Source organism: Sciurus vulgaris (assembly GCF_902686455.1).
Source record: "Sciurus vulgaris genome assembly, chromosome: 16".
Taxonomy (NCBI): Eukaryota; Metazoa; Chordata; class Mammalia; order Rodentia; family Sciuridae; genus Sciurus; species Sciurus vulgaris.
The window spans coordinates 30792234-30818902 of NC_136477.1; the positions used below are offsets into that span (position 1 = coordinate 30792234).

The 26669-nt window shown below is 37.2% G+C and overlaps 1 protein-coding gene and 1 long non-coding RNA gene across 7 annotated transcripts in view; both read right to left on the reverse strand.

Annotated features, from left to right (window-relative positions):
* Positions 1 to 26669, reverse strand: part of LOC306645974 — a 778688-nt gene that overhangs the window by 561051 nt on the left and 190968 nt on the right. The gene's annotated exons all lie outside the window — the stretch shown is intronic.
* LOC306646425 (non-histone chromosomal protein HMG-14-like) lies at positions 875 to 13235 on the reverse strand (the record flags this gene model as incomplete). Its single annotated transcript, XM_079115062.1, has 3 exons — positions 875 to 1107; positions 1172 to 1353; positions 13154 to 13235. 3 exons carry the CDS (start codon positions 13233 to 13235, stop codon positions 889 to 891), a joined length of 483 nt encoding a protein of 160 aa, XP_078971188.1. The 3' UTR covers positions 875 to 888.

Genomic DNA, 26669 nt, shown 5'->3' on the forward strand with positions numbered 1-26669 from the left:
TTCAAATTATTAATTATATTTTTCAGTTCTACAGAATCTTTACTTAGTTTTTGTTTGGATGATCTATCCAGTAATGAGAGAGACACATTAAAGTCACTTAGTATTGTTGTACTGTGGCCTATTTGATTCTGTAATACTGAGAAGGATTTTTTTGATATACATAGATGCTCCATTGTTTGGGGCATAAATATTTACAATCATTATATCTCACTGACATATGATTCCCTTAAGCAATATGAAATAAACTTTTTGTCTCTTCTGATTAATTTTGACTTGAAGTCCACTTAATCTGATATAAGAATGTAACCCCTGCTTGTTTACATGATCCATGTGAGTGGCATATTTTTCCCATCCTTTCACCTTCACTCTATCGATGTCTTTGCCTGTGAGGTGAGTCTCCTTCAGATAGCATATTGTGGGGTCTTGTTTTTTAATCCAATCTACCAGTCTATGTCTTTTTTAAATTCGTTTTAATTAGTTACACATGACAATAGAATGCACTTTGATACATCATATATAATTGAGTATGTCTTTTTTTTTTTTTTTTTTTTGTGACTCCAAACTGCCATTTAATATGCTTTGTATTGTAGATATAAAACTATCCCCCCACCTATGGAATGTTAAGCTGACACCCAAGACAGTCCAAGCCTCCCATATTTCAATATCCCACTATTTTCTGGTTGTACCCAAAAATAAACAACCAGTAAATGATTTCGCTTCTAAAAAAAATCATTTACACTTAAAAAATGGGATAAGATGGGATTCCCTCCTTTTTAAAAATGTTTCTAGAGCTACTAAAAAACTTGCATTTACAAAATAGTTGATAAAAATATTCCTCTGGATTGTACAAGAAAGGAAACGGGACCACTGATAGGACATGGTGTGTGATTAATCAGACTTGGCTTCTTTCTCTTCTGCTTCATCAGAGGCGGGACTCTCCTCATTTTTAGTTTCTCCATTTTCGGCAGGTAAATCTTCTTTTGTTTCTTGGTTAGTCACTTCAGCCTGTTTTCCCTTTGCTCTCCTTTTCCCTTTTATTTGAACTTTTTTGTCAGAAGATTTATCCTGAAAAAAGCCCCATGTTGCATGGTCATGTTGACTGTTCTGCTACAGTTAATCCCTTGATATCTTTTAATGAGTAGCTATAAAAGGATCAATTTTATCTTTTTCATTTAGGTGTTTGAAGAATCTTGGCCACCGCCTTCCTGGGCTTGGCGTCCGCCTTGGCCCCAGCAGGCTTAGCCGACAGGCGCGCCGACCTGCGCTTGGGCTCCTCCTGCGCCGCGCCTTCGGCCGAGCTGACCTGCGGAGAAGCACACCGAGTGGGCGCCGCCCGCGCCGCCTTGAGTATGTCTTTTAATTGAAGAGTTCAGACCGTTTACATTCAATATTATTAAGAGATGATTTTTATTTCCTGCAATTTTGATTTACTCTTAGTCTTTAGATTGGATTTGTCTATTTTTCTAGTGTAATGCCTCCCTATGATGGTTCTCATTTTTATTTTTCATTTCTTCTTCATGAATAGTCTATTATGTTCTGTAACACAGGCTTTCTAGTTATGAATTCTTTTAGCTTTTGCTTATCATGGAAGGTTTTTATTTTGTCTTCATTTTGGAGCCTTAATTTTGCTGGATATAGTAATCTTGGTGGGCATCTTATCTTTCAGATGTCGGTATATATTATTCCAAACTTGCCTCGCTTTTAGGGTCTGGGTTGAGAAATCAGTTGAGATACAGATTGACTTACCTCTAAATGTGACCAGTCATTTTTCTCTTGCAACTTTTAAAATTCTATCATTCTGTATGTTAGGCATTTTCATAACATGCCTTGGAGTGTATCTGTTGTGGTTTCATATATTTGGAGTTCTCTAGGCCTCCTGTATTTAAATTTCTATTTTATTCTAAAGGTTTGGAAATTTTCCTGATATTATTTCTTTGAAAAAATTGTCCCTTCTTTTAGTTTGTGTTTCAGAGGCTTCATCTATCCCAGTGACTCTTAAATTTCTTGAATATTCTTTTCATGGTCTCTTAACAACTTAGCTCTATAAATGACTTTATTTTCAAGATTATATACTTTGTCTTCAAGGTCTGAAAATCTATCTTCAAAGGGGTCTAATCAATTGGTGATGCTTTCTATTGAATTTTAAATTTGATTTAATTTGATTCCTTCATTTTGAGGATCTCTATTCATTTTCAGAATTTATCTCTTTATTGATCTTTCATTTTCTGTATTTTCTCTCTAATTTTGCACTTTACATCATCTTTTAGCTCATAGAAGAATTCAACTATGAATTTTCCAAATTTCCTCCATTATGGTTTCAATGAAGTGCTTTTGAAGCATTATGGGGTGTTTAGAATTTTTCATTTTGTTTGTATGTCTACCCATCTATCAGTGTAGTTCTGACCTCTTATTTTAAGTGAAGGACTACTATGTGAGCATTTTTTTCTTAAGAGCCCTAGGTTGGATGGATATCTAGATAATGATATTTTAATTCAATGTGTGACCTCTACCGATCCCAATATCAGCTCCACTTTAAGAGATATCACTGAACCTTATCTACTGTAATCACTTCTGAGCCAAGCCTAGTATTATTGTAAGAACAAAAACTTATTGCAATTGTTCTCTGTGGTTCCTCAAATTCAGGAATAAACCTATAATAAAGTTCTGGAATAGGTCAAAAAATTCCATAGTTAAATTTAGTAACATTACTACAACCTAAAGTGAGTGCTCAAAGCAGGGGGAAGAAAGTTTGGGCAAATGGAGGAGGGGAAAAGAAGAAGAAGAGAGAAGCTATTAAAAGGGTAATTTACACCAAGGTATAAAGGAGAAATAGATGAATGGGTGTTATTTGAGGTAGTAAGTGGATAGCACAAGAGGACAAGTAGGGGACAAGAGAAGCAGGTATGAACTAGAGCTAGGAAAACAAAGATAGGAAGATTGATTGCAATTAATTCCTTAAACCATTAGATGAAACACATTAAAATGGATTGGAGGTGCAATGTTGGCTATTGAGTTGAATTATCATTAACTTGAATTATCATTCAAGTTAGGAGTTATTCATATGCTCAAAGTTGACCTTAGAGTTGTTTATGGTCTTGAAGGGTGCAGTATTGCGAGTTGGCTGATTCTTAAGTTGCAGAAGTTCAGGATGCAGGCTCTGATATGCCCATGTGTTTGCTGTGGGTCACCAATGTACCTGTTCCAGTAGTGAAGATCCTGGTAGCTGTCTGTGTGTGCAGGAACACAAGTTGTGTATTTTCCACAGGTGTGGTGCAGTAATATGTCCCCTGCTATCTCTGCTTTCTGAGATACTGTAGTGAACAGTCTCTGGTGATTCACTTGCAATCTAGTTTCTGCTGCCCCAGGTTATGAATGGCGGGCATCAATTCCCTTTGGTCAATAAGTCTGGTGAGAGGTCCTGCAAGTATCCAAACAATGCCCTGTCACTTACGTCACAATTGCAGTTCAGGTTGTGATGACCTATTCAGGTGGATATCCAGCCCTTTCTGCTGTGTAGCCTCTGTCAATTTCCCTCTGGATCTGGATATCACTGGATATTCCAGCAACTTCCCTCTGGTGTGGTGCTGTAATCCTGGGGGCTGTCCCTAGGTTTCCCATAATGTCTTCCCTCAGTCCCAGTGTTCAGAGCCTGGTGAATCAACTTTCCTTTGTGGGGGGCCAAAGCTGCTTCCTGTTTGTCTTAGTTGAGGTAATCTGTTAGGGGAGGGAAAGGGGTTCCTGGGATTTATGGCCAGTAGTGGTCCTTCTAGAAGTTATTTGCAGTTGGATTCTTAAGAGGGCCCACTGCAGGGGCTTCTCTGTAGTTTAATTTGCAGCTGTCTGGGTGTGGGAAGACACCATGCTGATTTAAGAGGGTGACGGTTGGCTGTGGGCTCCACAAGATGGCGGCAGGACCTCATTCAGCTTTCTTTTCACCACTTGGTTTTAAGCAGTTTGTACTTTTTTAAGGAGCCTTCTGCATCTTAAAATTTATCTATCTTTTTAACTGTTTTCCAACAGTTTTAAGTGGGTGAGCTTAAGGAAATGTCTGCTTCCCATCTCTTTCTTTCTCTCTCTGATCTCCACCCTCCCATCCACAGGTTCCAGTTTGGGCACCCTTAGTTTTTTTTTCTACTCCAGTATCCTATCTTCCAGTCTCTCCAGGTTTCAGACTAAGTAGTATCTGGTCTTAGAGCATTTATTATGTCACCCACCTCTCAATCTGCTTTTATTGCAGGGAGGGAGGTGTACTGGGAATTGAACTTAGGGGCACTTGACCACTGAGCCCCAGCCCTATTTTGCATTTTATTTAGAGACAGGGTCTCACAGAGTTGCTTAGTGCCTTGCTTTTGCTGAGGCTGGCTTTGAACTCACAATCCTCCTGCCTCAGACTCCCCAGCCACTGGGATTACAGGGGTGTGCCATCATTCCCAGCTCAATTCTGCTTTTATTCACTGTCTCCTTTACTGGATGCCTAGTTTGCTTCCACCATCTTTGCTCCCAGGAGGTGTTCTTTGTTGTTGTTTTGTTGTTTTTGTTTTGTTTTTGTACAAGGGATTGAACCCAAGGGCACTTAACAGCCACATCCCCAGCTGAGCCACAGCTGAGCCACATCCCCAGCCCTTCTGAAATTATGAAGACACAAATTCTGTAGCAGAAGTAGAGACAAATTTAGCAGTCCAAAGGAAGCATATTCTTAATTTGATTGACTTATATTAAGCAATAGAAGAAAAATGTTCTAGGAAACTGGATCATGCTACTGTGGTTTGAAAGCGTTTCCTCCAAAATTCAGGAGTTGCCAATTGAATAATATTAAAAAACAAGAACTTTCAGAGGTAATTAGGACATGAGGTCTCCTCCCATGCAAATAGACTTAGGTGCCCTTGTAAAAAGGCTCAGCAGAGGGAGTTTGTTCTCTTTCCTCTGCCGCCTTCTAGCATTTCTCCCCTCCACAGGACACAAGGTGTCAGGCTCCCTCTTGGAAGATCAGAGTAGCCCTTGCCAGACAACAAAAGCTGCCAGGACCTTGAGAGTGGATTTTCCCCCTCCAGAACTGCAGGAAGGCAGATTTCACAAGTTAATCAGTCTCAAATATTTGGGGACAGCAGCACAAACCAGACTAAGATCCATGCTAATTTAATTCTGCTTGGGAATTAATATATGCCTAAAAAAGTGGGGGGGCCCCAGAAAGTTATAATGATGGAAATAACAATTAAAACAAAAATTTTACTCTTTACAATTATAGACCTACAAATAAATTTAAAAAAAAAAAACACAAAATGAAGTCCTTTCCTAAAAATAGAAAACAAAACTTTAAAAGAATAACATAATTCAAACTAAATATAACTGTTACATAAAAAGTGTAAACGTGTTTACTTTGCTGTTTTAAAAAGACTATCAAGTTGACACGTAAAGCAAAATTGAATCTTTGCCGAAATAAAAGAGACACAGTGTTAAAAAGTGATCTTGAGAAGTAGAAAAGATGGCTGAGCAGTTACGCCATGCAATGCAAAAAAATAATTTTAAAAAATAAAAAGAATCACAATATCAAAATTAGATGAGGCAGAATTAAGGCTCCAAAGCATTAAGTGCAACAAAGAAGGACACTTGGTAACACTAAATATACCATTCAAATTGAATATTTTTGAGTTACAAACATAGATGCACCAGCAGAAATCTTATGAGGAGAAACAAAGATGCTTTAGTGGTAGGAAACTAAGTCCCTTCTCTCAGCCCTGACATCAATCAAGTAGACAGAAAGAGGGAAATGAGCACAGATACAGAAAGCCAAAACAGCAAATCTAATGATGTGGTCCTAATCAATACATATCAAATGCAGTACCCTGAAATAAAGACTCTTCTTTATTTCAGTTCCTATGGAATAGTCAGCAAATCTACCATGTGTTAAGTCACGAAGAACCTCCATAAGCTCTAAAAAGTAAAACTAGAACAACTTTTTCTGATCACAATGGAAGGAAACAGTACCTAATTTCAAAAAGGAAAAGCAAAAAACGGGTACTTCTCATTCTAAATGTTAAAAGTTTTTTTTCTCTTAAGCAACTCTTGGGTCAAAGAGGGATTCAAATGAAATTACAGAATTTCTGAAAATTCTAGTCATGGGAATTTATGAAAATCAACTAAGTTTTCTTCAAGTAATTTATAACCTTAACCACTCACTCAACTAAAAATAAAATGATTATGCATTGTTTTTGAAAACTGTAACATGAAAACAAAGAACTTTATAAAGAAAATAATACCAAAAAGTCACAAACTAAAAACTAGTAAAATAACTGAACCAATAAAATAAATAGCTTTTTGTTGTGGGGGGGAATAGAAGGATGATAAAAATATGTAAATAATTCCCTATCTTATTTTTAAAGGAAATACAAATGTAGAAAGTAAAAATGACAAGATATGATGAAAAAATAAAATATTATCAAAAAGTACTTTGCAAAATTCCACAGAAAATCTCAATAAAATAGGTCATTTTCTAGGGAAATATAATTTACCAAAACCTATCCCAGAAAAAAGAATCAAACATTGATTTCCATAGGAGAAATAGAAAAGTTGCCAAAGGGATACCTTTTAACAAAGCACCAGGCCCAAATGGTTTCCCCATTTATACAGGGAAAAAAAATGAAGATACAATATAGTCCATGCTACGCTAGATAAATTCCAAATGGAACAGAAATCTAAACTTGAAAAGTAAGACCCCTTAAATATCTATAAATTTTGTTTGTCAATCATACCTCAATGAAGGAAGTGAGAGAAAAGAAATACATATGGAAAAAAACACAATAGTGCTAAGATAAAACAGAGGAGAATTATTTTACATTTAGAGGGGAAAAACCCCTTTCTCTGTTCAGGTTTCAAAACCAGCTTAATAAATTTGGCTATAACAAAGTTTCATACCTTCTAGTTGACAAAATCTATCCTGAATAAAAAAAAAAAAAAAATGAAAGACTAAGGAAAATATATGCTGCTTATTCCATGAATATATAATCTTAGTATAGTAAGGATCTACTAGAAATAAATGTAGAAAAGATCACAATCCAGCAGGAAAAAAAAAAATGTGTCAGTGATATAAACAGGTGGTTCACCAACACTGGAAATATGCAGAATTCTGAGCATCCAAATATGAACTCTTTATATGTTTACTTGACAAAAACCCTAAGTTCAATAACATATAATGAGTTTATATGGAAACAAGTGCATTTATATATTACTGGTGGGCATGTAACTACTCTGAATAACAGTATTACAATAAATTACAATAAAAAGTTACATGTACATATATAGATATAGATATTTCTATTGTCAAACATTATCTCACAGCTATACCTGCACAATGTTTGAAATAACATATGTGTAGATTAATGATCAGGGTACAGAAACAGTAAATTTCCTTCAATGATAATGAGTTAAAAATAGATTGTGGCTTATCCTACCAATTTAATGTCCTGCAATGCTGAAAAAACAAACAAACAAACAAGAAAGCTCTCCATGTGCTAATAAGGAAACATAGTTCAGATATACTGTTAAATGTGAAAAAAAGATTTAAAACAGCATAAATAGTACCAGCCTATGTGTAAAAAAGGCAACACATAGTTTTATTTGTTTGCATGTGCATAATGAAATTCCAGAAAAGAGAAAAAACTAATCACAGTATGTTTAGGGAATATGATAAAGAAATGGAAAGCTTGAAACAAAAATTGGGAGGAATGCTGGCCATTCACCTTCTTGATTACTTTTAACACAGAAAATGAAAATAAATGTGAACCATAAATAAAAAATTAAACAATTCAAATTAGATTTCATACTTGAAGTCCCTGATGTCTTAATAGTTTCATACCCAATAGGATAATGTCCAATGTTGGGTTTTTTGTTAATTTCTTTAGTTGTACATGACAGTAGAATGCATATATACATTTTGATAGATCATACATAAATGAAGTATAAATCTAGGTCTTCTGTATAGTATCACTTTGTAGACCAACATTTGTTTCAAAATAAAGACCAATTTTTTTCACCAGCTTACTGCAATAAATTATATTTGAGACTTTTAAAATAAATGTTCACACATTGGCATCATTTTCTCAAAGGTTAATTTTTCGATAATTTCAGAAATTTGAGATTGTTATGTTAGCCTTGATGCACCTTCACTTAAAACTCTATTTTAAAAAGTGTCACTATCAAAACTTGTTTGTACATTTAAACTTTGCTTTCAGTTATTTTCTCACAAAATATTCTCTACAAAAGAAATATTTTATGAAACTGTACAGAATATCTGCTAAGTTAACACAGTATAACTATGGAAGTCACTAGACTTGGAACCAGGAAATATGGGGCTGAGTTTCAGAGTTTCTTAACATTCATTTAGGAGCCAATCAATGGTGAAATCAGGCACTGAAACTCTCCTAGTCTTTCTTGCTTCTCCCTCTTGCCAGATCTCACCATCTTCTGGCCATCACTGTCTTCAAGATGTAGGAAACAGGAGGTCTGCTGTTTGTTCGCTTGTGCTATAATATGAATGTGCTCCTCCAAAATTTACATGTCAAAAATCCTAACACCTGTTAGAGTTTTAATACGAGACATCGCCCAAAAGCTCCTGTGCAGGAATAGTCAGAAGTGAAATGATTAGATTATGAGAGCTCTGATCTAATCAGTCAACGATCGTTTGAGTGGTCCAACTGTAGGCTGGTGGGGCGTGGCTGGAGTATGTGGGTCACGGAGGCAGACCCTGGAAGGGTTCACCTTCCCTGTAGCCTCTTCCCCTTGTTCTCTCTGCTTTCTATTCACCACAAATGGAGCAGTGCCTCTCCACCACACCCTTCTGCCATGATGCTCTGCCTCACCTTGGGTCCAGAGCAATGGAATCAGCCCACCATGGACTAAATCTTTGAAACTGTGAGCCAAAATAAACTTTTCCTCCTGAGTTGTTCTTGTCAGGTATTTTGGTCACAGTGACAAAAAGTTGACGAACACAGCTCCCAGAGTGATGGTATTAGAATGTGGGATGATTAGGCAGAAGACTAGGTCAAGAGGGAAAGCCCTCGAAAATGGGAGTACTGTCCTTTAAAATAGGACCAAAGGAGTCTCATTCTCCCCCTTCACCATGACAGTAAGAAGGTACCATCTACAAACCAGAAAACAGGCCATTCCCAAACACCAGCTCTGTTGATGCCTTGATCTTGGGCTTCTCAGCCTTCAGAACTGTAAGAAATAAATGTGTGGTATACGAACGCCTCATCTATGATATTTTGTTATAGCAGGCAATCACAGATTATTCATTTTAAAGAAGACTTCTCAACAGAGACAATATGGACATTTTGAGTCTCATTTTCTTTCACTTGTGAGGAGCTGTCCTGTGCATTATAAGATGTTTGGCAGTTTTCCTGACTTTGGCACACTAGATACCAGCACTACCCTTCCAGTTATGAGAATTAGAAATGTCTCCAAGCACAAGGCCCTGGGTTCGATCCCCAGCACCCAAAAAAAAAAAAAAAAAAAAAATGTCTCCAAGCATTGTCAAACATCCCCCTGGAAGAAAACAATCTCTCCTAATTCAAAACCACTCCTTTAGGAATAGACCTGTGTGTGTGTGTATGTGTGGTATGATAGCTCTGAATACCTCACAGATAGTTCAGTAGCTAGAAAGGTATTTCTCCAAGAATTTTACTGTGAAGGCATCACATAAAGCATTTATTCACTCAGATGAGTGTAATCATGGCTCAGTGAAAGTCAGATACTCTCACTAACGACCCCCTTTTTTTAATCCCTTTTAATCATGAGATTAAACCTTATACCCAGATTCCCTACTTAAAGTAGTTTTATTTAGTGAAAAGCAAGACTGTTCTTATGCTTACTGTTTTTATCCCAAATGTTTCTGTTATGATCTAAATATCCATTCCTACTTTATCGTTCTTACACATAACAATTGATATTTCCATAGTACTTTTGACCTGCATTTACAAACTGTAATGAGTAATAACAGGGTGAGATTATAACATTCTTTATCCCAATCCCTTGCTAAAATGGATGAGGCAACACAGTAGAGAAGTAGACTTCATTCAAATAGTCCAAGTCACTATAAAGGTAAGCAAGCAAGAAGAAGAATTTTCAGAGGGGTGAGAGAATCCATATCCATAACTGCTACAACATATTATCTAATGTTTTAACAAAAATAGAGAGAATGCAAACAAGAAAGTATGACCTATTCTTAGAAAAGAAAAAAAGCAGGCAACAGAAACTGCCTATTAAAGATTCCAGAAGTTGGCTTAAAGAGGAAAAGACTTTCAGTACAATCACTGTTCAGAATATTCAAAGAATTAAAGAAGACTATCTCTAAGAACCAAAGCAAAGGATGAGGATAATGTCTAATTAAATATGAACTCTCAATAAAGAGAAAGTATTTTTAAAAAGAACCAAGTAGATATCCTAGAGTTGTAAAGTACCATAATGAAAAAAGAAAAAAATTAGAAAGACTCAATAGAAATTGTTTTAGAAAACTGTTTAGCATCATCTAGTAAAGTTGAAGGTGGCAAATTCTACAACCTAGTAATTCCTTTCTAATTCTAGGCCCAAAGAATCTCCAGATTGCTTTTGCTAATAGAGGTATCAAAATGCTCATGGAAACTTAAGTCACAGTTTCAAAAAAACACCCAGGAAATGCTCGCATGTCCATTAATAGTAGAATGAATAAAGCAATTATTTATTCAGAAGTAAATTATATTTAGTACAGTTCCTCTTACATAAAGTTCAAAAGCAGTCAATACTAAAAAACATGTTTGGGCTGGAGATATAGCTCAGTTGGTAGAATGCTTGGATTCAATCCCCAGCACTGAAAAAAAAAAAAAAAAAAAAAAAAAAAAAAAAAAGTACTAAACAACATGTTGTTTAGGAAAATATTTGTACATTATAAAACTGAAGAAAAACAGTAAATGATAACAATATCACCTAGGAAACTGGTTCTCTGGAAGTAAAGAAATGTGGAAATGTGTCAAGGAAAGACATTGAAAGAAGTTTCTAAGGTTCCAAACCCAATTGTTTCTTCAATGGGGTAATTGGCATTTTATTCTCATTGTCCAGTTCTTGTCACTGTACATGCATGTGTTGTTCACATTAAGTTACTAGAGAAGTAGAGACAATGCAGCATCACTGAGAATCATGCTAAAATTTTCACACTAAAATTCTGCTCACTCTGAAGCCCAGAATGCCAAAAAGTGAAAATTCACATACTCAAGAGACCAGAAAAGGCAACAGGTTTAATGAAAAAGAATTCCAGGACAAAAATAGACAAAGCTCATTGAATGCCTTAGTTCACTCCTCTTATCCCACACCCACATTGTAACAAGCCAATCAAAGAGAAGCATTGCATTTTCATTTCACAGTCTTGTTAGAAAGAACAAATAAAAATACATGTAAAAAGGCTAAGAAAAGGTAAACGCTAAATAGGTCTGTGAATTCCTACTTGTATGTTATAACAATAAAAAGAAAGGAAGCCCTATGTTCTAGTGGTTATGACCATTGACTTTGAAATCAGAAAACACTGGGTTTGAATATTAGATGACACCAGCGTGGTGATCTTTGCCAACATATTTAATCATGTTACTTAATATCAGTATATCTAAATAGGGATGTTAATTGCATAAATGGGATAAAAAGCTGATATAGCTGTTTCAGAGACTACTGCATGAATATGCTTCCAAGAGAATTTTAAATGATGCTTATTTAGTGAGTTTAATAGCTACTTTTTACTATTATTGTTCCAAATCATATCTAAAGTGTTAATAGGCAATAAAATGTCAGATTTTAATTTTCTTTAAAAAAAAAATGACTCAAAATCACCCCCACTGAAAGATGAATGATCAGTCGAAGTGAAATGGTATGTGCCATTGCATGCATATTCCAATGAAAATTGGAAGAGCTGTCAGGGCAAAAGCATACAATTCAGAAAAAAAATTACTCTAGAAAACAGCAGAAAAATATTTCAAACACATTACCCATTATTTTCAAATAAAGAAAAAAAAAAAAAAAAAACTCCTTGTACCCCCTGCAAAAAAAGGAAAGAAAAGAGGTAAAAGAAAATGTAAGACAAAAGAAAGAGATGGAATATTACTGCAAACTCCCAGGTAAAAGAGAAGCAATGGCTTATCACCTGAGAATGTAAAATTCATGATCCTTCTAGTCAGAAAGTTTGAGTCCAAAGCTCAGCATTACCATCTACTAGTTGCCTGAACCCTGAGCAACCCTGAACTCTGACTCTGCTTCCTCATCAATAAAATCAAGATAAAAATCTACCAAACTGAGTTATTAAAGACTCATATAAGAGAACAACTTAACCTAGAAATAGACTCACAGAATTCAATCAATTTTATCCACCTCTTCACCTCTGTTTGTCCCTGCCTTTGTCTGTTCTCTTCATTTCTCTGTCCCTCACTTAATTTTCCTTTTTAATAAATACTTCACCTAATTCTTGGATGTCTGCACTAAAGGGAAGGCACATGAACTGGAGAACTTCAAATATGTAAATTTAAAAAAATATGTAAATTATTCAAAAGACTCCCTAAACCATTTATTTTGATCAAATTTCCCAGCTAGAATTTTTTCACAGATCCCAGCATTCTATGCTATTATACTAAATTTGGATCTACAAAGTCAATAAAAGAAAGAAGAAAAGAAAGCAAAAACAAAAATCATAAATGCATACATGACCAATGTAACTCAGCATTATATTCAACCACATGAATAGGATCAAATTGTAATGGGTTGCACCCCATGTATGTGTAATATGTCAGATACACCCCACAGTATCAGAAAAATGAGAAATTACATTCCATTTATGTGTGCTCTATCAAAATGTATAAATGTATTCATGTACAACTAATTAGAACAAATAGAGAATTAATAAAAAATACACCCTACTGTCATGTATATCTAAAACCAACTAATTTTTTAAAAACTATCAATGTGAGCCCATACGTTTGGTTAAGATAAAAATTCCTAAAATAATTTATTAAACACAATTTACTGTACTAATAACGTGATGCAATAAACAAAGCAAGAAGTGGGTATAAAGCATTATGATGAATCACTCTGCAAATGGACCACTGACTTCATTGCTTAGGTCATTCTCTCTGTTACACCTTCTTACCAATGCTAGCCAATAGAACATTACGCAATAAAGAAAATGTTCTGTGTCCGTCATCCAACATGGCAGCCACACAGTTACACATGGTTATGGAACACCAGCAGTGTCACTCGTAAAACTAGGGAATTTTTACTTTATTTTGATTTAAATGTAAACAAATAGCCACACATGGCTAATGGCTATATTCTTGCACATGCAGATCTGAGCTAATTAAGTCATATCATCTGGTAAGTGGAAATCATTTCATTTAGACTCATTTTATGCAGCTTAACAAGTCTCTTCTCATTAATAGTCATGTACCCTCCTGATATTCCTGCTACTTATAATAGTAGCAGATCTCCGTTTTCATTACTCTCTCTCTCTCTTTTTTTTTTTTTTTTTTTTTTTTTTTTTGCCTGTACCAACAAGAGGGCAAATAGCACTGAAATGACTAAAGATAGAGGTGTTTTCAGTGAGCAAGGCTAGACAATCAATGAGGTAACAAATCCAATGGATATTAATTTTTCTCCATCCTTTGCACTATTTGATAAAAGACATTCTCTGGCGCATTTTCTCCACAGTCCCAACAAGGGGTGTCCTAAGGCTGTTTCTTATATATTCCTCAACATATGCTCATCCAACAGTACAAAACTTTGAGGAGGTCATTGTTATTCATTCCAGAGTCACAGCTCTCTTGGGTCTGGAAGGAAATATTTGCATTTCAAATGACAGAATTGACCATACATCCTTGATGAAATACATTCTGAATACTTTTTCTCAACTATGATTTTAATAATGTTTCAACAGTTGTAAATTATAGAATGTACTCCTGGAAAGCACTTGGACACAGTTATCTATGACACTAGGTAAGTACAGAGCTGTGACCCCCAACAGGCAGTCAAACTGGAAACAGGGACCTCTTGGGAAACTTGAATATCCTTGCAAGGACTCATTTCTGAGGGAATAACCTTACTCATCCAAGAATTAAACAGCACTGATCAGCATCCTTACTTGAGTTAATACCACTTTATTCAGCTCCTGACTCCTTCCCAGTGGTGAGATATGCAGCCCACTGGACAAAACCCACATATAACTCTTGGCTATCATTAACGCTTTCCTGTGTATTGAATGATTCACAATGGGATTTAAAGCTAATGCTTCACAAAGGAAAAAAAAATTTTAAATTTTGGAATAAACCATTTTATTCTGTTTATTCGCAATGCTTGCAATCAACTGGTATACAGTGAATGCTCATTAGAAATTTTCCAATTATACAAAGAGAAACAAACCATAACTGGAATAAATAGAATTCCTATCATGCCATATTACCCTTGATTGATTTGAAAAAAAACTTTTTAAGTATGTTTTAAAACAGTGGTGCTCACTTTACCCTGGCCCTTCAAATTATTGTCATCCTTAATGAAAAGTATATATTACAACTACAACTTCTCTCCCAGGAAGTATTTCTTCTGGTTTTTTGTTGTTTTTTTGTTTGTTTGTTTGTTTGTTTGTTTGTTTTCTCTCTCTCTCTCTCTCTCTCTCTCTCTCGGACAAAAGAAAATTCAATGTCAGACCCTCCCTATATACTTCACTTCTTCTTTAATTAATTCTTATAGAAATGTTCCCCAATTTATCTTATGTTAAATTTTCTTTCCCTACCAACTAATTGTTAACCAATGATTTTCCTAATTCTATTTCAATGCTGAATATCAGGTTAGACTAAGTCTGACAAACATGATGTGCCTGTAGTAAGTATACAGGACAACTATAAGTAGTAAACATCAAAACTTGGAATGAGTGCAACTTCTAAGACTTATATTAATGGGGAAGATGACAGTGGACAGGAGTGTCCAATCGACATAACATTGTCCAGTTCCAAACAGTGAAGAGTGGGGTTTGTGGGGATCCAGTAGAGTTGACTGAGGAGTATTTTATAACAGTTTAAACAAATTAATGAGATTTTCAGAAAGGATTAATAACTATATGGAGTTTAGAAAAAGGGACACTAAAGAACAAGAATATTACAGTACATATCTATCAGATGAGAATGTTTTGACAGCCAAAAAGGCATACCTCACCTGTGACTTGAAGAATATACTTACAAGGTCAGCCAACTCATTTCTTCTGAGTCTATTCACTAATAAACCTTCAATCTACAAAATCACGTATACCATTTCCACAGTACCTCGAGTGATGGGGCAACGTTACTATTAAGGTCACTAAAAATGAAATCTGAGATTTTAAATTAATAAGTAGATTTCCTTCTCTAAGTATCAGTCGGTTCCCCGAGGTTCATCAGATACCGCACACTAACAAATCTAGTTCCTGGGCCTGGAAAGAGAAGATTGCCAACTGCAGTTCTGGTAGCTCAAGCCCTCGCTAAGAAGTCAGCCAGGCCTTTTTTTTTTTTTAAAAACATCTTCAACTCCTCATCTTTATTCTCAGAGCTCAATGTCTGGAAACACCTTGACAAGTCCCATTCTTTTTGCTGTTCTTAGGAGGGTACTCTTTTCACTCTGAGAGACTTAAGAAGCAAAAACAGATGGACAACAGCCAACTCACTACACCTGTGAACATGACACTTTTCATTTCTCCTCTTGTGGATAACATCTTCCTTTTGCCCCTTTTATTTGGTTTTGAAGCAAAATATCTTCTGCATCAGCCCCGCAGAGACGTGACTAATGGAAAAAGCAGACATTTAGAGGATAAACACACATGGTATGAATACTAGATCTGCCATTCGTATTCACTTGCCATAAGAGATTAGTCAAATCCTTAACCTCTCTTACCCTCAACATCCTCATCTGTGAAAATAATAATACTTATATCACGAGATTATTAGGAGTATTCAAGGAGACAATATATATTTAAGTATCTGGCACTTAATGGGTATTCAAAAGCATTCATTTTCTTTCCCTCAATATAATCTTCTCTGGCTAATAGCTATGGCATTCAGTAGCATTCGCAGGGCTTGTAATATCTTACTGAAAGGAATCATTCCAATTACTATTTCAGTTGCTTATTTCCAAAATTGCAAGCTATAGTTTATCACCCTGTGTCCAATATTAGTTATATTCTTACTACCAGTTGTACCTTCAAATGCATGGGTTTTATTATAATTTATAATGAAAACTTATCTGTGTTTATAGACACTTAATGCAAGGGCCTAGCACAAAGCTAACCCTCTTCCTTTCCAATAATTACCATAATAAAGTTAATACCAAGAAAGGTTGCAAGTTATTGAGTATGTATACAGTTAAGCCCAAGAGGAAACAAAGGTTATGAGCAGTCAAGGATATTTATTACAGTATTTCCCCTACTGGTTAGTTCCACGTGAAATCTGTTCCCTAACTCTGATTCTGGAGCTTCAGAACCCAACTTTACTTTTTGACTTACAATCTATGTCTTTGAACAGAAAAGATACTGGAAGGTAAACTACATAATGATGCAGACTTGTAGATAAGTCCAAGGGCTGAGGGCAAAATTTGGTTATGATGAAAAGAAACTATATTCTAGGCAAACAAATACACATCTTAGATTAATTTGGATTTCATCAGTCTTCATTGTCAACTACATTATTTCTGAGTAAGGTACTAAGATTTGTGGGGAAAGCCACTACACAATTTTAAAAGTTTATAAAATGTTGGCAGGCCAGAGGATTCCTGAACCCATCTAAGAGTTCAAAGAATCAGAATGAAGATTTTATTTCCAGTGACTTGCCTAAGTCAGTCTTGTTCATGTATCCAAAAAAAAGTAAATAGAAATTTTTATCACAAATGATGTACCATCTCAAAAGAGAAAAACCAATCCAGAAACGAATCAGCCACTCAGATTTAGTTCAACTTCTTCCAACTCCAAGTTTTTTACTTCTAATAGTCAAAAACTTTCCCTACATCTGCAAGCTCAAATGTTCATTTCCTCCTCCATCTACTGTCCCTAAATTCTTAGCTCTCTAACTCCACAGCACCTTGAGTTCCTTCACCAGTTTCCAAAAGAATGCCACCATTCCAATGGAGCACCTCATAATTTGGAGAGGCTTCTTGAAGACAGAATGACCCATGGGGAGGGGGTCACTTCAGAGAGCTTGAATCCTCCCAGAATCTGATTGTACTCTCAACATCTCTGGAACCACTAACAGAATCTCCTCCATCACCCATACAAAACACATTTAGAACACACTAACTCCTCCGGGGCAGCGGAGGAGCAGGATTGTAGCACTATCCTAAGTGCTTATAACAATGCTTCCCTCAAAGACACCTTTCTCTTTCACAGAATTCCAGCGAATATCATTTTCTCCCAATCACTACATGTGATAGTCAAAATGGTGGTCTTAAGCAGAGACGGACTCCAGCAGTCAGGAAGGTTACCATTTATGCTTCTTCCTGTATCCCTCACAAAATTAACCCTGTGCAGTTTGCATCATACCAAACAGGAAATTTAGATTCAAAGAGGTTCAATATTTGCAGGTATTTGCAGTATTTGCAGGTGTCAAAGCAAATACGCTCAGGAGCTGAAAAGGGTAACAGAAGTCCAAACCACAGCAAGGGAGAAGGGTCCTGCAAACTTCTTTTCCTTCTTCACAGAGAAATTCCAAATTCCATGTATGTCCTCTGAGCAACATTACTATTGTCCTATGAAAAGTCTGCAGGTTACTCCAGCAAAAAGTGTCAAATACCTATGATCTACAGATGGTACAATAATATTTTTTAAAAAAAAGTTCAGAGTAGTTAACAAAAAAAAAGCAAAGGAGTCCTTTTTAACCTTCTAATTGAAGGGTGGAAAAGGGGGGGGAAAGCTTCATCCAGGTAGATACTACTTTAAATCTTCATTGTATTTCACCCATTTTAAAGACCCCAATTCAACAGGCTGAATGCCCACTTTTTCTCAGTCTTTTTATTTTTATTGGTTCATAATAGTTATACATAACATTAGGATTTGACGTAATTACAATGCATGGAGTATAGTTTGCTTTAATTAAGTTCATGGTACTTACCCTTATCCTCTCCTCCCTCCTGCCTTCCCTTTCATCTTCTGATCTTTCTTTTTATTTATATTTTTAAAGTTAGTATCTCGTGGATGTGCATAATGATGGGGTTCATTGTAGTATAGTCATATATGTACATTGGAAAATTAGGTCAGATTCATTCCACTATTTTTTTCCTTATCTCATCCATCTTCCATCTCCCTAAATCCCCTTCTTCTACTCCCTGATCTTTCTTTTATTTTGATGGAATCCTATCCCCATTTCTTTTCTCCCTCTCCCTCTTCCTTGCTCTCTGTGAGGGGGTTTCAGAATAACAGAGAAAATATTCAACCCTTGACTTTCTGAGCCTGAATTATTTCACTTAGCATTATAGTCTCTAGTTCCATCCATTTATCAACAAATGTCACAAAGTCATTCCTCTTTACAGCTGAATAATGCTCCATTGTGCATATAGACCACATTCATCTGTTGCAGAGTTCCACAGCTTAGCTATTTTGTGAATTGTGCTGTTATAAACTTTGATGTGGCTGCACCACTGTAATATGCTGATTTTAAGTCTTTTGAATATATACCAAGGAGGTGGGATAGTGGGGTCAAATGGTAGTTTCATTCCTAGGTTTTTGAGGAATCTCTTCCTCTTTTCAAGAGTGTTTGTACTGATTTGCAGCCCCAACAATATTTGAGTGTACCCTTTTCCTCACCAACATTTATCGTTACTTATTTTCTTGATAATTGCCATTCTGACTGGAATGAGATGAAATCTCAGTAGTTCTAATATTCATTTCTCTAATTTCTAGAGATATTCAATATTATTTCATGTATTTTTGACCATTCATATTTCTTCTTTTGAGAAGGGTCTGTTAAGTTCCTTTGACCATTTATTGATTGTACTATGAACTTTTTTGTTATTATTTTTAAGTTTTTTGAGTTCTTCATATATTCTGGATATTAATGCCCTATCTGAAGAGAAGGTGGCAAAGATCTTCTCCCAATCTGGAGGCTCCCTCTTCACATTTGACTAGTCCATCTTATTTCCCATTTATGCTGATATTTCCCATTTGCAAAAACCATAAGGGACATATTTATAAATCCAACAGCAAGGGAGAGGAAAACTTTTCATGTTCAGCCTAACCTACTTCCCACAGTATCTTTAAATATCTCTTTCTTCCAAGAGACAGATGTTTGTTGCAACCCTGTACCAACTCTGAGTAAGCAAATGCTACTTCCTTTTGAAAGCACCCATTCTCATAGTCATCTTCTGTGGAATTTCCCAGTGTATTCTTGTATGTTCTCCCAATGAATTCCTGGGTGGATATATGTATCAGCGCACACCTGCATACGTCTCTCGTGGGGTGTGTAGTAAAACATTTCCTATTAAACTGTGACTGAGGTATGCAAAGGAAAAAAATACCATCAACAAATGGTCATCCTGAATCATTGAAGTTATATCTTTAGAAGATGGTGCAGCATGATTTGTACAATAGAAGTACTGAAAATGTAGAAGCCTACATTAACAGGGAAAGCAAGAAAGTATAGTACAATCGTACAATGAATGCCCAGCAGTCAGTACAGATAAATAAGCTAAGGCTTATAGAGGCATGGAATGATACCAACAATGTTTTGGTTCTAAAAAGTTATGAAGTAATATAAATAGCATGATCCCATTATGTTAACATTTATATTTAAGCTGTTTATAAATTTCATTAATAATAATCACACATTGCATTATATCACATATAAATGGATCATGTGATTTACATTCAGTAAAGGAAGTCCGAAAGGTACTAAGGACATTTGCCATTGGATGGGGTTATACATGTTTTGCTTCCTTCTTTTCACTTATCTATATTTTGAGTTCATATTACAATGCATATGTGTTTCTCCTTAAAAGGAATTTTTTAAATTTTTTTAACTTAAAACATATATATGTGTGAGGAATCTTTTAGCATTCCAGGAGCATTCAGTTTTTTAAGCATCTTCCTCAAGAAGCATTTCTGAGAAACCTGAATGTCTGTGGATGAGACCCCCACACTGGGCAGAAACCTCCACAGTCCTCAGATCACCCAGCCATTTAGGGGCGGTATCATCTGGAAACCCACAGTTTGCATTCCTGCACAGCCCACAGCAAGCATGAGCTTCCATGGGCAGGGAGGACAAGGCTGGCCCTTCTGACCCCACGCCAGTGTTGTAACTAAGAATGAAGCTTAGCTTCTTAGACAGGAAGTACATCTTCTTTCCACTTTGGTCTAGTTATCCATTGCCATGTAACAAACCACTGCAAATTTAATGTCCTAAAATAATGACCACCATGCTCATGGATGACACGGGTCAGGAATTTCAGTAGAACATAATAGGGAGGTCTTGTCTCTTCTCTACAGTATCTGGATCATCAGTAGGAAGACTCCACTGACTGGGGCAAGAAACACCTGGGGTTTCCTTCATTCCCACATCTGGTGCTTGGGCTAGGATGGCTGGAAGTCTGGGCTCCACAAATACTGTCCACTACGGCACCTACACATGGCTTGTACTTCTCACAACATGGTGACTGGGCTTCACAGTGGAGTGTCCCAAGCATGAGCATTCCAAGAGAACCAGGAAAGACCTGCAGACCTTTTATGACTTAGCAGTGGGACTCACACAGCATCACTTCCATCATACTTTAGTGGTCAAAGTAATCCAGCCTGTCAAGATTCAAGGGGCAACATAGATTCCACCTGCTGATGGGGGAAACATTAACAAATGTGGCCATTTCTCCAAAACCACCACACAACTCTCAAGTTTCCATTCTGTGCCAACTACTGGAACTGTAACTACAAAGAAGAAGAAAACAAAATCAGAAGGCCTAGATAGAGCAAAGAGAGCCCTTGGTCCTCTTTCTTCGGTAACTCACTGTCTCTGTTATAAATCCCATTTCTCCCTCAGCAAGATAGAAATAGTAATGTTAGGTTGAACCACATAAAATCGCCAATACTCAACCATTTCTAACCTAAAAGAATTGTAATTTGTTCACTCCAACCCTTGACCTATGTGCCTTATAGAAACATAAGGCTAAAAAGAGATAAAAGATAAAATATTTTCAGGAAGAAAGGATGGAATTTGATGCTTCTGGTTTTTTTTTTTTTTTTTTTTTTTCTCTTTAGCTTTCTTTCATAGACTTCTGTAATATTTCTAATTGAAAGACAAACGGATATTCCCTGATGCATTTTTTACTTTTTTGTTTAAATAATGTTTAATCTGTTACCAGGAAGTATGTCTGCTCCAGTACTGTCTGCTGAAAGACCTTCCTAAAACCTTTTTGAAGTGTCTTTTATTGTAGGTACTATTACAATGCTTACTCTTTATTAACCAAATTCCTGATCTTCACCAATTTTACATTATGTTATATAAAGTTCTGTCAAATATTACACCATACTAACATGCAGTGTTCCTAGTATTCAGCAGGTTACTTCCTCTAGCTACTTATTAAACCTGTTGGTAGTCATTAAACACCATCTGTACTTACAATCATCTAATTTTTCTATTGTTGTAGATTCATGGCCAGTGGAACAAGTTTACATATGGAGATAATAACACATAACTATAATAGAGAAATGTAGGCAAGAAGTTCTGCTCTGGTTAAAACTAGAAGAGCAAGAGAGGTGAAACAAGAGGCAAATTACTAAAAGGTAATTTTGCCACAAAATATAACAGCAGAATAATGAGACCTTGTCTCTCAAATGGTCCCAAAAACTGAATCTAATGACAAATCCTAGGCTTTGCAATTTCCAAACATGTTTTGAGCAACAGAATAAATATGAAAACTCTTAGAGGACATCTTTCAGAAAGAATGAGCCAGTCCTGATAATTTTTGTTTCATTCTCCTCTTTACCTCTGGATTAGCCATATTATTTCATTGGTGGTGACCATGTGCAAAACAATAAGATACTACATAAAACCAATTCCAACAAGGCATATCCCAGGGGCAATTGTGAGGAGCAAGAAAGATTCCAGCTAGGTCTGGTGGCCCACGCCTGTAATCCCAGTGATTCGGGAGGCTGAAGCAGGAGAATCATGAGTCCAAAGCCAGCCTCAGCAAAAGTTAGGCACTCAGCAACTCAGCAAGACCCTGTCTCTCAATAAAATACGAAATAGGGCTGGGGATGTGGTTCAGTGTTTGAGTACCCCTGGGTTCAATCCCCAGTACCAAAAAAAAAAAGAAGAAGATGATTCCAGTTCTTGGATATGAAGGTTCAAAAGTAAACCAATTTCTGGGCTGGTCCATTTGTCTCACTATGTGTGCAACTGTCCTCATTTTAAAACTGAGGCTCCGAGGTTCCAGGAAATCCATCAATCTCAAGAAAATAGGGACAGTTCAACAGCCTATTTCTGAGACAATACTGGATAAATTGTTTTTCCTTTATAAAATTTATTTTTGAAGAAATTGAAGAGATTTTTAAAAATCAAAATTTGTAGATTTGCTGTGAAAACAATGGAAATAATGCTTCAAAGCACACTTTTCAACATCTACAAGTCTTTTGCGACCTGACCTTCCCAACCTTCTGGAGACCTTGTGATGTGGGCCACTAGACTTGTACTATAAAATTCCCTAAGTTAAGAGAAAGATTCTGCTGCCCCTCCTTCTTCCAGAAGGACCCTGATTCTGCCCAAGGTCAGGAGATGTGGAGAAGTCCCATGTTTTTAAATATTTCAATGAGGACTTGTTTTGCACGTGTCTTGCCAAATGAGAATTGCATTCTTTAGAACTGCATCCACTTTCCTCCCACCCTGGACCAAAAAGAGTAAGAAGAGAGGCAGAGGGGGAAATGTAAAAGCTCTATTTTCAGCAGATTTTGAAAATATTTTCTTTCCAAAAACTATCAGGTACATATCCTTTTCATAAAGCAAATTAGTAATCAAAGAAGAAATAAAATGTTTTCAAACTATTATATGAATGAAAAAAAAAAAAAGACATTAGGCTACCACAGTCAGAAAGCTGGGCAGTAATAATGGAGAGAGTTTCCAGCCTATCCTTTAATTAAAAGTGGCCAAAATTAGCATATGTGCCCCACTATGGGCTCAGTAGCAGTTGAGCCCTTCCCCCATTCTTCCCACCTCCTATCCCAACCCCGCCCTCCCCTCTGTGTCCCCTTCCTTTTATTCTCTCCAGACACCCCCCCATCTTCTCTCCCTGCACCTCTCACACCTGGAGCTGATAATGATACACAGCTCCAAATGAGCTGAGAAAATGAAAAGTAACTTCCTAGAGGAAGAAAAGTGCATTTGACATCCCCCTTATTCCAGGCCTTGAGGGACTCTGATATAATTACCTCAGAGAGGCTGCAGGCAGATGGCAGCCTCTCAGCCCCAGGTCCTAAGTCAGCAGGACTCTGCCGAGATGCTCTCCCTGACATTTTGTTCAAGATGTTTCCAGCACACAATGCTGAGAGCTGGCAACCAGCAAAGGAGCCTGCAGAGTGTTCGTTAGCCTGAAATTACAGCCATCTCACACTTTTTCTCTGTGGGCTCAAGGCGCCATGCCTCTGCCCAGCTCCATAGGCAAAGACCAGGGACATGATCAATGGCCACATACTTATAGAGTAGCTGAAGCATGAGCATATGGGTGGGACAAAGACAGAGGAGAAAAGTTGGAAGAGTGTGCTGTGCCTGACTCTTGATCGTCCTGGGACATCGTTCTCCATTTTTATCTATGAGATTCACATAATGAAGTCAGTACAAACTATTGGACCCTAAACAGATACTTAGGGTTACTACCAAAGAGAATAATGAAAGACTAAACATAGACAGCAGAAATATGGTCCCATCAAATGTGGAAGGTCTCCCTTTCTTAAATTTCCACCTCATCAGCACCCCTTCTTCACGAATATCTCTGTCAGTGTCCATAGTAGTCAAGATAACACACTAGGGGTTTTCAAGATGGCCGAAGAGATCACTTTCCTGGCTGCTCTGGAGTGTGAAACCAAGAAAGAAGAAAGAAAGCTTCTCTGCAAGGTGGGTGAACAAAATGGGGATGGACTTTATTGGAATTTAAAAGTGTGTATTCAAGCTGATCAGGGACTTAGAAAGATAACTATAATAAGGAAGAAATCCCCAGCAGCACAGCCACTGCTGTGGCCAGGCCAGAAGCATCAGGCAGAGTGGTCCCTTTGCAAGTCAAGTGAAGGGATAAGGGAATTAAAGGAACCACATTTTTAGGATGCCCAAGGCATGTCTGGGTAGGGAGTATTTAGAGATCAAGGACATTGCCTGACTAAACTTAAAGGTGCACTGCACAATATCCTTGAGTGAGAAAGAAGCCACCATCTCTCCAGGTAGTATGCAGAGGACAAAAGAAGGAACTATTGTGCAGCTGCAGCATGGGGGCCAACAGCTGAGGGAGCCGATTCCTGCAAACCTGAGTTTGGCCTGAAATATACAGAAAACACAGTAAACACACACTGCACAACACAGAGTGTACTTAAGTGACCAGGAGTCTTTCCAACCCCCCCACCCGCTGACCCAGCACCCTCCGTTAACTGAGGGCCCGGGATTTGAACCGGGGCCCGTGTGCATTCTAGGCAAGCGCTCTCCAACATGAGCTATTTCATCAGCTCTTTGAGTGACCAGGAGAAAAATCAAATGTGGAGAGAAGTTTACCCAGAAACCAACTGGTCACGGAAACCCACCCATCTCTACTCCTCCACCTCCAATCTGGCTGCTTGCAGGATATACTGGGAGAGAAGTCTGGCTAGGAATTCTGAAGGGTGGGGGTAGGAGAGATTGGAGACTGAACCAAAAACCAGGAAACATGGGGACCATAAGGTACATAGGGGACTAAGAATTGGCTCCTCCACCACACAAGTGGAACCCAGGTGAGATCCCTGGGGTATAGTCTTCCAGCATGGACCAGCAATTACTGGGCCCTGGAGGTGTACTGATTTAAAATCTCTAGACCAACTGGCATTCAACAAAGAGCCACCTGAGCCTAAACCCTGCTTCCAGGAATTCTGCCTACAGGATTACCTCTCTCACTCCAGCAATCTGGAGGTTGGAGCATCATGCTCCAGATGACCCCCACCTAAAACTGCTGAAAAGAGAAGCTCAGAATCTTTTGGACTACAATAGAAAGAATTCTTTGACTTTTCATCAAAGAAAATCACCCCACACCGAGGTTGTATGCTGTCACTGAGCCCGCCTCCCCACATTGAGGTCAGAGGCTGGTAGCTGAGCCTGCCCACCTACACCCCTACTGCTGAGGGACACTGCACCTGCCTCCATGCTGACTCAGTGCACCCTCACTGGGGCTCCCCAGATTCTTTGAAGGCTGGTGCAGGCTTTTTGAATTATTCTTGAGGGTGTGGCCATCATAATTGGAAGAGCAGCTCCCTTCCTGAGACACCTACAGGAGACTGGAGGCCCTTTGACAGGTACCTCTATTTACTCACTTACATCCTACACCCTTCCCCATCCTCTTGTTCACAACTAGAAATGCTGTAAATAGTAATCAAACTGATCCTGTTTATTTTAATAATGTCAACAACTTTATAGGGGCTATCTTGTTCAGGGCTGCATTTTCTCTGTATTGGGTGTGACTGGTATTGATATCCCCTTTAAAGGAGAGGTAGTGGAAAACTGCAGGGTCATAATAATCCTGTGGGGGCGGGGGGGACTTCAGTATCTCTGATCTTCACTGCTAGAGGGGAATATGTAGAAACAATATGAAAACACAGAGGAAGAAAGTGTCCCTAACAAACCAAGATGTTATTGGGATAGAATCCAATGACAGCATGGCAGTAGAAATGACAGAATAAGAGTTTAGAATCTGCATACTTAAAATGATCTGTGAAGCAAAAGATGAGATAAAAGAGCAAATGCAGGCAATGCATGACCATTTCAGTAAACAGTTAAAAGAGCAAATGCAGGAAGCAAAACAACACTTCAATAAAGAGATAGAGATTCTGAAAAAAAAAAAAAAAAAGAAATACTTGAAATGAAAGAAATGATAAACCAAATTAAAAATTCAATAGAAACCATCACCAACAGAATAATCTTGTGGAAGAAAGAATCTCAGGTAATGAAGACAAAATATTTAATCTTGAAAATAAAGTTTAACAAACTGAGAAGATGTTAAGAAGTCATGAACGGAACCTCCAAGAATTATGGGATATCATGAAAAGTCTGAAGTTAAGAATTATTGGAATTGCGGAAGGCACAGAGCTACAAACAAAAGTATGAACAACCTCTTCAATGAAATAATATCAGAAAATTTCCCAAACCTGAAAAATGAAATGGAAAATCAAATGCAAGAGGCTTACAGAACACCAAATGCACATAATCACAACAGATCCACACCAAGACACATAATAATGAAAATACCTCACATACAAATAAAGATAGAATTTTAAAGGCTGCGAGAGAAAAGTATAAGATTACATATAAGGGGAAACCAATATGGATATTAGCAGATTTTTCAGCCCAGACTCTAAAAGCAAGAAGGGCCTGGAACAATATATTTCAACCTCTGAAAGAACATGCATGCCAACCAAGCACCCTATATCCAGCAAAACTAACCTTCAGATT